Source organism: Cherax quadricarinatus, chromosome 11 (assembly GCF_038502225.1).
Source record: "Cherax quadricarinatus isolate ZL_2023a chromosome 11, ASM3850222v1, whole genome shotgun sequence".
Taxonomy (NCBI): domain Eukaryota; kingdom Metazoa; phylum Arthropoda; class Malacostraca; order Decapoda; family Parastacidae; genus Cherax; species Cherax quadricarinatus.
Window position 1 is genome coordinate 34765765 of NC_091302.1, and position 12283 is coordinate 34778047.

Consider the following 12283-nt stretch of genomic DNA (forward strand, 5'->3'; position numbering starts at 1 on the left):
TTTGCTGTTGAAAACAGATATTGAGGTCTCCCAGTGTTACTGTCTCGTAATTGTTATCAGGTCCTGACAAGACTCTCGAAAAGTCTTCTAAGAACTGGTCCTGGGTGGGAGGGCGGTAACTAGTTCCTACTAAGATGAGTTTGGTCTTGGGAAGCAACACTTCAAACCATACAATTTCCAGTTTATTGCCATTTAAATCAGGTCTTGAGTTGTTGGCTAAGTCATTTCTTAGGTAGGCACATACCCCACCACCTTTTCTATTCTTACGAGTATATATTGTAACCTTTTATTTTGACCTCGTCGTCAGTCACTGTATCATCCAACCAGGATTCAGAGATGGATATAACTGGCCCCCTAGTTCTGTTAGCTAGAATCCTAATATCTGCCAATTTTAGAGAAAGTGACCTTGAGTTGACATGAATAAAGTGAAGGCTGTTTTCATAACATAATCATAATCATCAATATATGGCAAGGGGTCATTTGTATTAAAATTAGGTAAATCAATGTCATCACTGCTAAAGGGTAATTGTGCCAAAATGCATTTGTTATAAATAAAATTAAATCTGCTACCATTACCATAATCGAACACACATCCATTGTGCACAAACCCATTATACATTTTGCATAAGGTATATTTACTGTTCTTTCGTACCTTAGTACAGTGTATACATAGGTCTGGTGGTGTCTGAGATAATAAGAATGGTTCTATTGTCTCACATTGACTTATATATGCATTACATACAGAGTTAAGGTTATCATTCCTAGCTACTAGACCGTCATTATCACCGTCACTTATCTACCTGTTTTGCACCTGTACCATAGTTTGAGGTCCTGGATTAGTTTGGATATCGCCACTTAATAGCGCCACTATAAGAGCTGTGCACCACTGTTTTTGTTTGGGTATGCAGTGTTGCCATACCCTGTGGCGATAGCGACACTAATGTTTCTGGTAAGATGGTAACTGTTGGGCTTTCACTGTCCAGGCTGCTATCACCCCAGTCGCTTTTTCCAGTCCCCATGACTGATTTCCTTCTTCAGAGAATTGCAGGATAAAGATAAATATGATAATGGCAGCCTGTACACCTCTAACACCAGCCATGTTCACTCTTTACTATTTTTATCACTTGGCAACAAAGAAATTTCTTTCTTCCTTAAAAGAAGAAAAAAAAAAAAGAAAGCACTGATCGCTATCAGTTACTTAGCAATGGCCTAGCAGCTACTCTAGCAATCACCACTGACTACTAGTAGATTTCCTGTTATCATGCTTCACAAACCCCCTTCAATCCTCACTTATCCCCTTAATTCACAAAACTTCTTCACTCCTCACTTCACATTCCGGCTTCACCTATCACACTTCTAACTCATTTCCACCCTGGCAGGATAAAAAAAATTTTAATCAATGGTGTTATCCGTCCAAAGCCTCATGTATCCCATTTAGCGGAGCTGCGTCGTGTTGTTGTCTGGTCCTGAACTAGAGGTGATGTTTCAGCCATTTTTAAAAACACTGAGGAAAAAAACAGCGACTACAACGTGACAGATTCCTTGGAATTTTGTCGTTAGAGTTGGCGTTTTCTCCTGTGTTTCCCTTCCAGTGTACACTGGTCAGTTGAGATGGAGATCTGCTATTGAAAAAAACATCCTTGGCTGTATAATTATTTACTTCCTTCCCGCGATTTGGTACTGAGGGAAAATAACCGCAGCTACAACATGAGAGTTTCTTTGGAGTTTTGTTTGTAGATCTGGTGGTTTCTCCTGTGTTTCCCTCCCATTAAGACTGGTGCAGTTGATATGATGGTCAGCTACTGTCAGTATAGTTGAGAACGTCGCATCGCTAGTTGAACGTCTGGCAGTAGCTGGTGTTTGAAAGCCAGTCAGCCATGTTTAAATGTTCACTTCCTTCAGTCATTTGACACTGAGAGAAAAAACCATCATTACAGACCTGTCAGTTTCCTTGGAGTTTTGTTGTTAGGTTTCCTCCTATGTTGTCTTCCCACTGAACACTGGTGCAGTTGATATGGAGTGTAGTGGAAAACGTCGCTTGTCTGGTTGTACGTCTGGTAAGAGGTATATATATATATATATATATATATATATATATATATATATATATATATATATATATATATATATATATATATATATATATATATATATGTGTGTGTGTGTGTGTGTGTGTGTGTGTGTGTGTGTGTGTGTGTGTGTGTGTGTGTGTGTGTGTGTGTGTGTGTGTGTGTGTGTGTGTATGTGTTTGTACCTTCCTGAAGTCAATCTGGAGGGTGTTTAAGGGTTCAACGCCCCCTCGGTCCAGTCCCTGACCAGGCCTCCTGGTGTATCATGGCCTGATCAACTAGACTGTTACTGCTGACTGCACATAGTCCACCGTACGAGCCAGAACCAAGCTTCTTTAATTCCTTCTTGAAGGCAGCCATAGATCTATTGATAATTCCCCTTATGCTTGATGGGAGGCTATTTAACATTTTTAGGTCCCAGACACTCATACTTAATTAAGGTGCCCCTGCTTTTCACTGGGAGAATGTTGCATCGTCTGCCTAGTGTTTTGCTTTCGTAGGGAGTGATTCGTGTGTGAAGATTTGGGACCAGTCCCTCTAGGATTTTCCAGGTGTAGATTATAATGTATCTCTCTCGCTTGCACTCCAGGGAGTATAGGTCAGAAGACTCAAAACGTTCCCAGCAATTACAGTGCTTGACTGAACTTATATGTGCAGTGAAGGTTCTCTGTACATTCTCTAGATCTGCAGTTTCACCTACCTTGAATGGAGCTGTAAGCGTACAGTAGTATTCCAGCATAGAGAGAACAAGTGATTTAAAAAAGGATTTTCATTGGCATGACATTCCTTGTTTTCAAAGTTCTCATTATCAATCCTATTATTTTCCTCGCAGATGTGAAAGTGACACTGTTGTTATCTTTGAAGGTGAGATCCCCTGACATAAACACTTCCAAGTCCTTCACACTACTTTTTGCTCTATTGTGTGGTTAGAGTTTGTAGTATACTCATTTCTAGATATTATTGCCTAGAGTTTTCCATAACGGCGTAATTGAAATTAGTCCTCATTGAACATCACATTGTTTTCCGTTGCCCATTGGAAAATTTGGTTTATATCTGCCTGGAGATTTATTATGTCCTCAATGGATGACGGTCTCATGCTGATTCTAGTATCGTCTGCAAAAGAAAACACGATGCAATGGTTTACATCTCTATATCATATATAAGGAAGAGAAACATGATGGGGGCCAGTACTGTGCCTTGTGGAACAGAGCTTTTCACTGTGGCAGCTTTCGACTTAACTCTCTTTACCAATTCTCTTTGTGTCCTGTTGGTTAGAAAGTTGAAGATCCATCTGCCAACTTTTCCAGTTATTTCTTTATCACGCATATTGTGAGCTATTACACAATGATTGCACTTATCGAAGGCTTTTGCAAACTCTATATGTACTACATCTGCATTCTGTCTGTCCTCCAGTGCATCAAAGACCTTTTCATAGTGGTCCAGTAGATGCCAGAGGCAGGATCGCTAAGTGATTGGTGATCCTGCTTCTTAGAACTCTTTCAAAGATTTTTACGATCCGGGACGTTGGAGCTACTGGTCTATAATTCTTTGCTATTTCTTTCTTGCCACCTTTATGGAGTGGGGCAATATCCGTCGTTTTTAGCGACTGTAGGATTACACCCATATCCAAGCTTCCTCCCCATACTAAAGGCACGCACAAGGGGTCTCTTGCAGTTCTTGATGAACACGGAGTTCCAGGAGTCTGGGCCTTGTGCTGAGTGCATGGGCATGTTGTCAATAGCTTTTTCAAAGTCCAGTAAAGTTAAGATTATGTCATAAATTTGGCATACATTGACAGAGTTTTGAGGCTCGTTCATGAAAAACTAATTTGGATTGTTGATCTTTAGACTGATTAATGGCTCGCTAAACACAGATTCGTATTGAGACTTCAGTATCTCACTCATTTCCTTGATGTCTTCTGTGTAACTTCCATCTTGTCTGAGCAGGGACCAGATACTGAATATAGTTTTCATCTTGTTTTTGGCACATGAAAATAAATATTTTGAATTTCTTTCAATTTCATTGTTTTTTGTTTTTTAGCTCCTCATGTTTCTCCTGGATCCTGAATGAATCATTAAACTTAAGTTGAATATTTTTCTACTTCCCTATTTAATGTTTCGTTCCATATTTCGGATAATCTAGCTTCCTTGAGAAGCTCAGTGAATCTTCACCTTCTGTGGAGGGAGCGTCCTTCTCTTTCCAGTTTACTTCTCTTCTTTTTTCTTAAGGGAAATATGCCTTGACCATACTTCAGCTGCCAGAAAGTTGATCCTTTCAAGGCACTGATTGGGCCCTAATATTCATCAGAAAGTAAATAGTGAAGCCGATCGGAAGAGGTAAACCGAATTTTTTTAATGTGATTTTAGAGCAATAAAAAGCCCACACTGTTTTATACACAAAGCAGTCAAATCTTCACCTATGCGCTTGAAGTGTACTGTCCGCCGTGGTCGAATTTGGAGGCAATGTTTCTGAATGTTTGAGCTGAGAGTTTTGGAAGTTATCCAAGCCATTCCAGGATGCTGGGAATGGGTTCAACAACTGTGGTCATAGACCACGTCAACGTGCCAAGAATCTAGGCTGAGGCATTCTAGTCATGAACCACGTAAAAAAAAGTTGGAGGAAGAAAAAGTAGGAAAAAGAAAAAGAAAAAATCAGACATCCTCTTAAAGGTATCCCTTCAGGGACACATAATAATATAATAATAATAATAATAATAATAATAATAATAATAATAATAATAATAATAATAATAATAATAATAATAATAATAATAATAATGTTAATATTAATAACAATAATAATGAGAAGAAGAATACTTACTCTTAGCTGCCTGGGGTGTGGCTTTATCCTGGAGTTCTTCAGGTGGGTCTATGGGTGCGCTACAGGCCAGACGGAGGGCCTTACGGTAGACCATGGCCTGTAAGGCAGCCTTCACATGGATACCCTCCATGGCGACCAAGTGGGTGGAGGCCTGGCTCAGGGTTGACTGGGCTAAGGCTGCCACCAGTGCCACCACTGCCACCACCCAGCCATTCTTCACTGCCTCTCGCCATCCAACGTAGTAAAGCTTGTTTGACCAAAGGATTGAAAGATGACATGAACATTTTTGTTACAGTTTACAACGTTCTTGCAAGAACTTACAACTAACCCACAAATTGGAAAGGAGATCTGATTGATCCAGACCTTCCTCGGAAGATATTGGGGTCAAATGCCTATACGTTCGAAAGGAAAATTGAAGTAGAGGTTATTATCAACGGGAAAGTGAGCTAATCCTCAACGAAGGATCAAAGTATTCGTGAGATAGTTGTCGAACACTAAATGGTTTATTTATTATTATTTTGAAATTAATTGAAATGTTTGAGATATAACAATTTACGTTGGTCACTGCAACACACACACCACAAACTGTGTTGATACAGAATCATGTGTGTGCACAACACGTCTTCATTTTGAGAAAGCTTAACTCTTAGTAGAGATTTGTAAATGTTGTCCCAGTAACCTCCTTTTCTGTATTCCTATGTCTTTGTCAACATAACTGTCGAAGTTACGCCCATCAATCCAACGGTGAAGAATGATGATTTGACCGCGATCAGCCTAACAGTACAATCCAACAATTCATGGCAAATCTACTAGTCATCATGATATGTTTCTACAGATTCTTGTACTCTAGTTTGTATCATGGCTTGTACTCCCCCTTAATGTTTATAATTGCTGTAGTATTAATTGCAGACAAATTACCTTGATAATGTCATTGATCTCGATAACAGGAACTATACCCAAACAGCCGGCACATAGAAGAATGACACTTTCGGTCCGTGTGTAACAAGTTAATGGTTCAATTGGGACAGAAACGTCGTCGTAAGTTTTTTTCTCCTATGTGTAGGTTATATGTGAATTGTTTCAGTCATAGCATTGTGCCTTTTTATTCTTTAACAGGAACTGTGCAGAGTACCGAGATTGCAGAGTACCGAGGCTGCAGAGTACCGAGGCTGCAGAGTACCGAGGCTGCAGAGTACCGAGGCTGCAGAGTACTGAGTCTGCAGAGTACCGAGGCTGCAGAGTACCGAGGTTGCAGAGTACCGAGGTTGCAGAGTACCGAGACTGCAGAGTACCGAGGTTGCAGAGTACCGAGGCTGCAGATTACCGAGGTTGCAAAGTACAGAGTACCGAGGCTGCAGAGTACCGAGACTGCAGAGTACCGAGGTTGCAGAGTACCGAGACTGCAGAGTACCGAGGCTGCAGAGTACCGAGGCTGCAGAGTACCGAGGCTGCAGAGTACCGAGGCTGCAGAGTACCGAGGTTGCAGAGTACCGAGACTGCAGAGTACCGAAACTGCAGAGTACCGAGGTTGCAGAGTACCGAGGCTGCAGAGTACCGAGGCTGCAGAGTACTGAGTCTGCAGAGTACCGAGGCTGCAGAGTACCGACGCTGCAGAGTACTGAGTCTGCAGAGTACCGAGGCTGCAAGTACCGAGGCTGCAGAGTGCCGAGGCTGCAGAGTGCCGAGGCTGCAGAGTACTGAGTCTGCAGAGTACCGAGGCTGCAAGTACCGAGGCTGCAGAGTACCGAGGCTGCAGAGTACTGAGTCTGCAGAGTACCGAGGCTGCAGAGTACCGAGGTTGCAGAGTACCGAGGTTGCAGAGTACCGAGACTGCAGAGTACCGAGGTTGCAGAGTACCGAGGCTGCAGATTACCGAGGCTGCAGAGTACCGAGGTTGCAGAGTACCGAGGTTGCAAAGTACCGAGGTTGCAGAGTACCGAGGTTGCAGAGTACCGAGGTTGCAGAGTACCGAGGTTGCAGAGTACCGAGGCTGCAGAGTACCGAGGCTGCAGAGTACCGAGGTTGCAAAGTACCGAGGCTGCAGAGTACCGAGGCTGCAGAGTACCGAGGTTGCAAAGTACCGAGGCTGCAGAGTACCGAGGTTGCAGAGTACCGAGGTTGCAGAAAGGAGGAACAATAAATTCATACTAAAGTGAAACATGGGAACACAAATATTTTGGAAACACACGGACAATAGTGTCCTTCGTACATACTGTAAACTGTGTGGGCAGCCTGACTCTCACTATCACACTGTGTGGGCAGCCTGACTCTCACTATCACACTGTGTGGGCAGCCTGACTCTCACTACCACACTGTGTGGGCAGCCTGACTCTCACTACCACACTGTGTGGGCAGCCTGACTCTCACTACCACACTGTGTGGGCAGCCTGACTCTCACTACCACACTGTGTGGGCAGCCTGACTCTCACTACCACACTGTGTGGGCAGCCTGACTCTCACTACCACACTGTGTGGGCAGCCTGACTCTCACTACCACACTGTGTGGGCAGCCTGACTCTCACTACCACACTGTGTGGGCAGCCTGACTCTCACTACCACACTGTGTGGGCAGCCTGACTCTCACTACCACACTGTGTGGGCAGCCTGACTCTCACTACCACACTGTGTGGGCAGCCTGACTCTCACTACCACACTGTGTGGGCAGCCTGACTCTCACTACGACACTGTGTGGGCAGCCTGACTCTCACTACCACACTGTGTGGGCAGCCTGACTCTCACTATCACACTGTGTGGGCAGCCTGACTCTCACTACCACACTGTGTGGGCAGCCTGACTCTCACTACCACACTGTGTGGGCAGCCTGACTCTCACTACCACACTGTGTGGGCAGCCTGACTCTCACTACCACACTGTGTGGGCAGCCTGACTCTCACTACCACACTGTGTGGGCAGCCTGACTCTCACTACCACACTGTGTGGGCAGCCTGACTCTCACTACCACACTGTGTGGGCAGCCTGACTCTCACTACCACACTGTGTGGGCAGCCTGACTCTCACTACCACACTGTGTGGGCAGCCTGACTCTCACTACCACACTGTGTGGGCAGCCTGACTCTCACTACCACACTGTGTGGGCAGCCTGACTCTCACTACCACACTGTGTGGGCAGCCTGACTCTCACTACCACACTGTGTGGGCAGCCTGACTCTCACTATCACACTGTGTGGGCAGCCTGACTCTCACTATCACACTGTGTGGGCAGCCTGACTCTCACTACCACACTGTGTGGGCAGCCTGACTCTCACTACCACACTGTGTGGGCAGCCTGACTCTCACTACCACACTGTGTGGGCAGCCTGACTCTCACTACCACACTGTGTGGGCAGCCTGACTCTCACTACCACACTGTGTGGGCAGCCTGACTCTCACTACCACACTGTGTGGGCAGCCTGACTCTCACTACCACACTGTGTGGGCAGCCTGACTCTCACTACCACACTGTGTGGGCAGCCTGACTCTCACTACCACACTGTGTGGGCAGCCTGACTCTCACTACCACACTGTGTGGGCAGCCTGACTCTCACTACCACACTGTGTGGGCAGCCTGACTCTCACTATCACACTGTGTGGGCAGCCTGACTCTCACTATCACACTGTGTGGGCAGCCTGACTCTCACTATCACACTGTGTGGGCAGCCTGACTCTCACTATCACACTGTGTGGGCAGCCTGACTCTCACTACCACACTGTGTGGGCAGCCTGACTCTCACTACCACACTGTGTGGGAAGCCTGACTCTCACTACCACACTGTGTGGGCAGCCTGACTCTCACTACCACACTGTCTCACTATCACACTGTGGGCAGACAGACTCTCACTACCACACTGTGTGGGCAGCCTGACTCTCACTACCACACTGTGTGGGCAGCCTGACTCTCACTACCACACTGTGTGGGCAGCCTGACTCTCACTATCACACTGTGTGGGCAGCCTGACTCTCACTATCACACTGTGTGGGCAGCCTGACTCTCACTACCACACTGTGTGGGCAGCCTGACTCTCACTATCACACTGTGTGGGCAGCCTGACTCTCACTACCACACTGTGTGGGCAGCCTGACTCTCACTATCACACTGTGTGGGCAGCCTGACTCTCACTATCACACTGTGTGGGCAGCCTGACTCTCACTATCACACTGTGTGGGCAGCCTGACTCTCACTACACACTGTGTGGGCAGCCTGACTCTCACTACCACACTGTGTGGGCAGCCTGACTCTGACTCTCACTATCACACTGTGTGGGCAGCCTGACTCTCACTATCACACTGTGTGGGCAGCCTGACTCTCACTATCACACTGTGTGGGCAGCCTGACTCTCACTACCACACTGTGTGGGCAGCCTGACTCTCACTACCACACTGTGTGGGCAGCCTGACTCTCACTACCACACTGTGTGGGCAGCCTGACTCTCACTATCACACTGTGTGGGCAGCCTGACTCTCACTATCACACTGTGTGGGCAGCCTGACTCTCACTATCACACTGTGTGGGCAGCCTGACTCTCACTACCACACTGTGTGGGCAGCCTGACTCTCACTACGACACTGTGTGGGCAGCCTGGCTTTCACTATCACACTGTGTGGGCAGCCTGACTCTCACTATCACACTGTGTGGGCAGCCTGACTCTCACTATCACACTGTGTGGGCAGCCTGACTCTCACTATCACACTGTGTGGGCAGCCTGACTCTCACTATCACACTGTGTGGGCAGCCTGACTCTCACTATCACACTGTGTGGGCAGCCTGACTCTCACTATCACACTGTGTGGGCAGCCTGGCTTTCATTAACACACTGTGTGGGCAGCACTACGACAGTGGGTGGGCAGCCTGATTCTCACTATCACACTGTGTGGGCAGCCTGACTCTACCACACTGTGTGGGCAGCCTGACTCTCACTATCACACTGTGTGGGCAGCCTGACTCTCACTATCACACTGTGTGGGCAGCCTGACTCCCACTATCACACTGTGTGGGCAGCCTGACTCTCACTACGACACTGTGTGGGCAGCCTGACTCTCACTATCACACTGTGTGGGCAGCCTGACTCTACCACACTGTGTGGGCAGCCTGACTCTCACTGTGTGGGCAGCCTGACTCTCACTACCACACTGTGTGGGCAGCCTGACTCTCACTATCACACTGTGTGGGCAGCCTGACTCTCACTACCACATTGTGTGGGCAGCCTGACTCTCACTATCACACTGTGTGGGCTGCTTGACTCTCACTATCACACTGTGTGGGCAACCTGACTCTCACTATCACACTGTGTGGGCAGCCTGACTCTCACTACGACACTGTGTGGGCAGCCTGACTCTCACTACCACACTGTGTGGGCAGCCTGACTCTCACTATCGCACTGTGTGGGCAGCCTGACTCTCACCACCACACTGTGTGGGCAGCCTGACTCTCACTATCACACTGTATGGGCAGCCTGACTCTCACTATCACACTGTGTGGGCAGCCTGACTCTCACTACCACACTGTGTGGGCAGCCTGACTCTCACTACGACACTGTGTGGGCAGCCTGACTCTCACTATCACACTGTGTGGGCAGCCTGACTCTCACTACCACACTGTGTGGGCAGCCTGACTCTCACTACGACACTGTGTGGGCAGCCTAACTCTCACTACGACACTGTGTGGGCAGCCTGACTCTCACTACCACACTGTGTGGGCAGCCTGACTCTCACTATCACACTGTGTGGGCAGCCTGGCTCTCTCTACCACACTGTGTGGGCAGCCTGACTCTCACTACGACACTGTGTGGGCAGCCTGATTCTCACTATCCCACTGTGTGGGCAGCCTGACTCTCACCACCACACAGCGTGGGCAGTCTGGCTCTCACTACCACACTGTGTGGGCAGCCTAACTCTCACTACCACAATGTGTGGGCAGCCTGACTCTCACTATCCCACTGTGTGGGCAGCCTGACTCTTATTACCACACTGTGTGGGCAGCCTGACTCTCACTACCACACTGTGTGGACAGCCTGACTCTCACTACCACACTGTGTGGGCAGCCTGACTCTCACTACCACACTGTGTGGGCAGCCTGATTCTCACTATCACACTGTGTGGGCAGCCTGACTCTCACTACCACACTGCATCGGCAGCCTGACTCTCACTACCACACTGTGTGGGAAGTCTGACTCTCACTACCACACTGTGTGTGCAACCTGACTCTCACTATCACACTGTGTGGGCAGCCTGACTCTCACTACCACACTGTGTGGGCAGCCTGACTCTCACTACGACACTGTGTGGGCAGCCTGACTCTCACTACCACACTGTGTGGGCAGCCTGACTCTCACTACGACACTGTGTGGGCAGCCTGACTCTCACTACGACACTGTGTGGGCAGCCTGACTCTCACTACCACACTGTGTGGGCAGCCTGACTCTCACTACCACACTGTGTGGGCAGCCTTACTCTCACTATTACACTGTGTGGGCAGCCTGACTCTCACTACCACACTTTGTGGGTAGCCTGACTTCATTACGACACTGTGTGGGCAGCCTGACTCTCACTACGACACTGTGTGGGCAGCCTGACTCTCACTACCACACTGTGTGGGCAGCCTGACTCTCACTATTACACTGTGTGGGCAGCCTGACTTTCACTACCACACTGTGTGGGCAGCCTGACTCTCACTACCACACTGTGTGGGCAGCCTGGCTCTCTCTACCACACTGTGTGGGCAGCCTGACTCTCACCACCACACAGCGTGGGCAGTCTGGCTCTCACTACCACACTGTGTGGGCAGCCTAACTCTCACTACCACAATGTGTGGGCAGCCTTACTCTCACTATCCCACTGTGTGGGCAGCCTGACTCTCATTACCACACTGTGTGGGCAGCCTGACTCTCACTACCACACTGTGTGGACAGCCTGACTCTCACTACCACACTGTGTGGGCAGCCTGACTCTCACTACCACACTGTGTGGGCAGCCTGATTCTCACTACCACACTGTGTGGGCAGTCTGACTCTCACTACCACACTGTGTGGGCAACCTGACTCTCACTATCACACTGTGCGGGCAGCCTGACTCTCACTATCACACTGTATGGGCAGCTTGACTCTCACTATCACACTGTGTGGGCAGCCTGAGTCTCACTATCACACTGTGTGGGCAGCCTGACTCTCACTACCACACTATGTGGGCAGCCTGACTCTCACTACCACACTGTGTGGGCAGCCTGACTCTCACTACCACACTGTGTGGGCAGCCTGACTCTCACTACCACACTGTGTGGGCAGCCTGACTCTCACTACCACACTGTGTGGGCAGCCTGACTCTCACTACCACACTGTGTGGGCAGCCTGACTCTCACTACCACACTGTGTGGGCAGCATGATTCTCACTACCACACTGTG

General features: G+C 48.1%; 1 protein-coding gene across 1 annotated transcript in view; it reads right to left on the reverse strand.

The window, feature by feature from the left end:
- The window catches only part of LOC128687452 (uncharacterized), a 269873-nt gene that overhangs the window by 101996 nt on the left and 155594 nt on the right, over positions 1-12283 (reverse strand). Inside the window, exon 6 of the mRNA XM_070083864.1 lies at positions 4890-5136. Coding sequence (XP_069939965.1) covers positions 4890-5136 — 247 coding nt within the window. The remainder of the gene's footprint in view (positions 1-4889; positions 5137-12283) is intronic.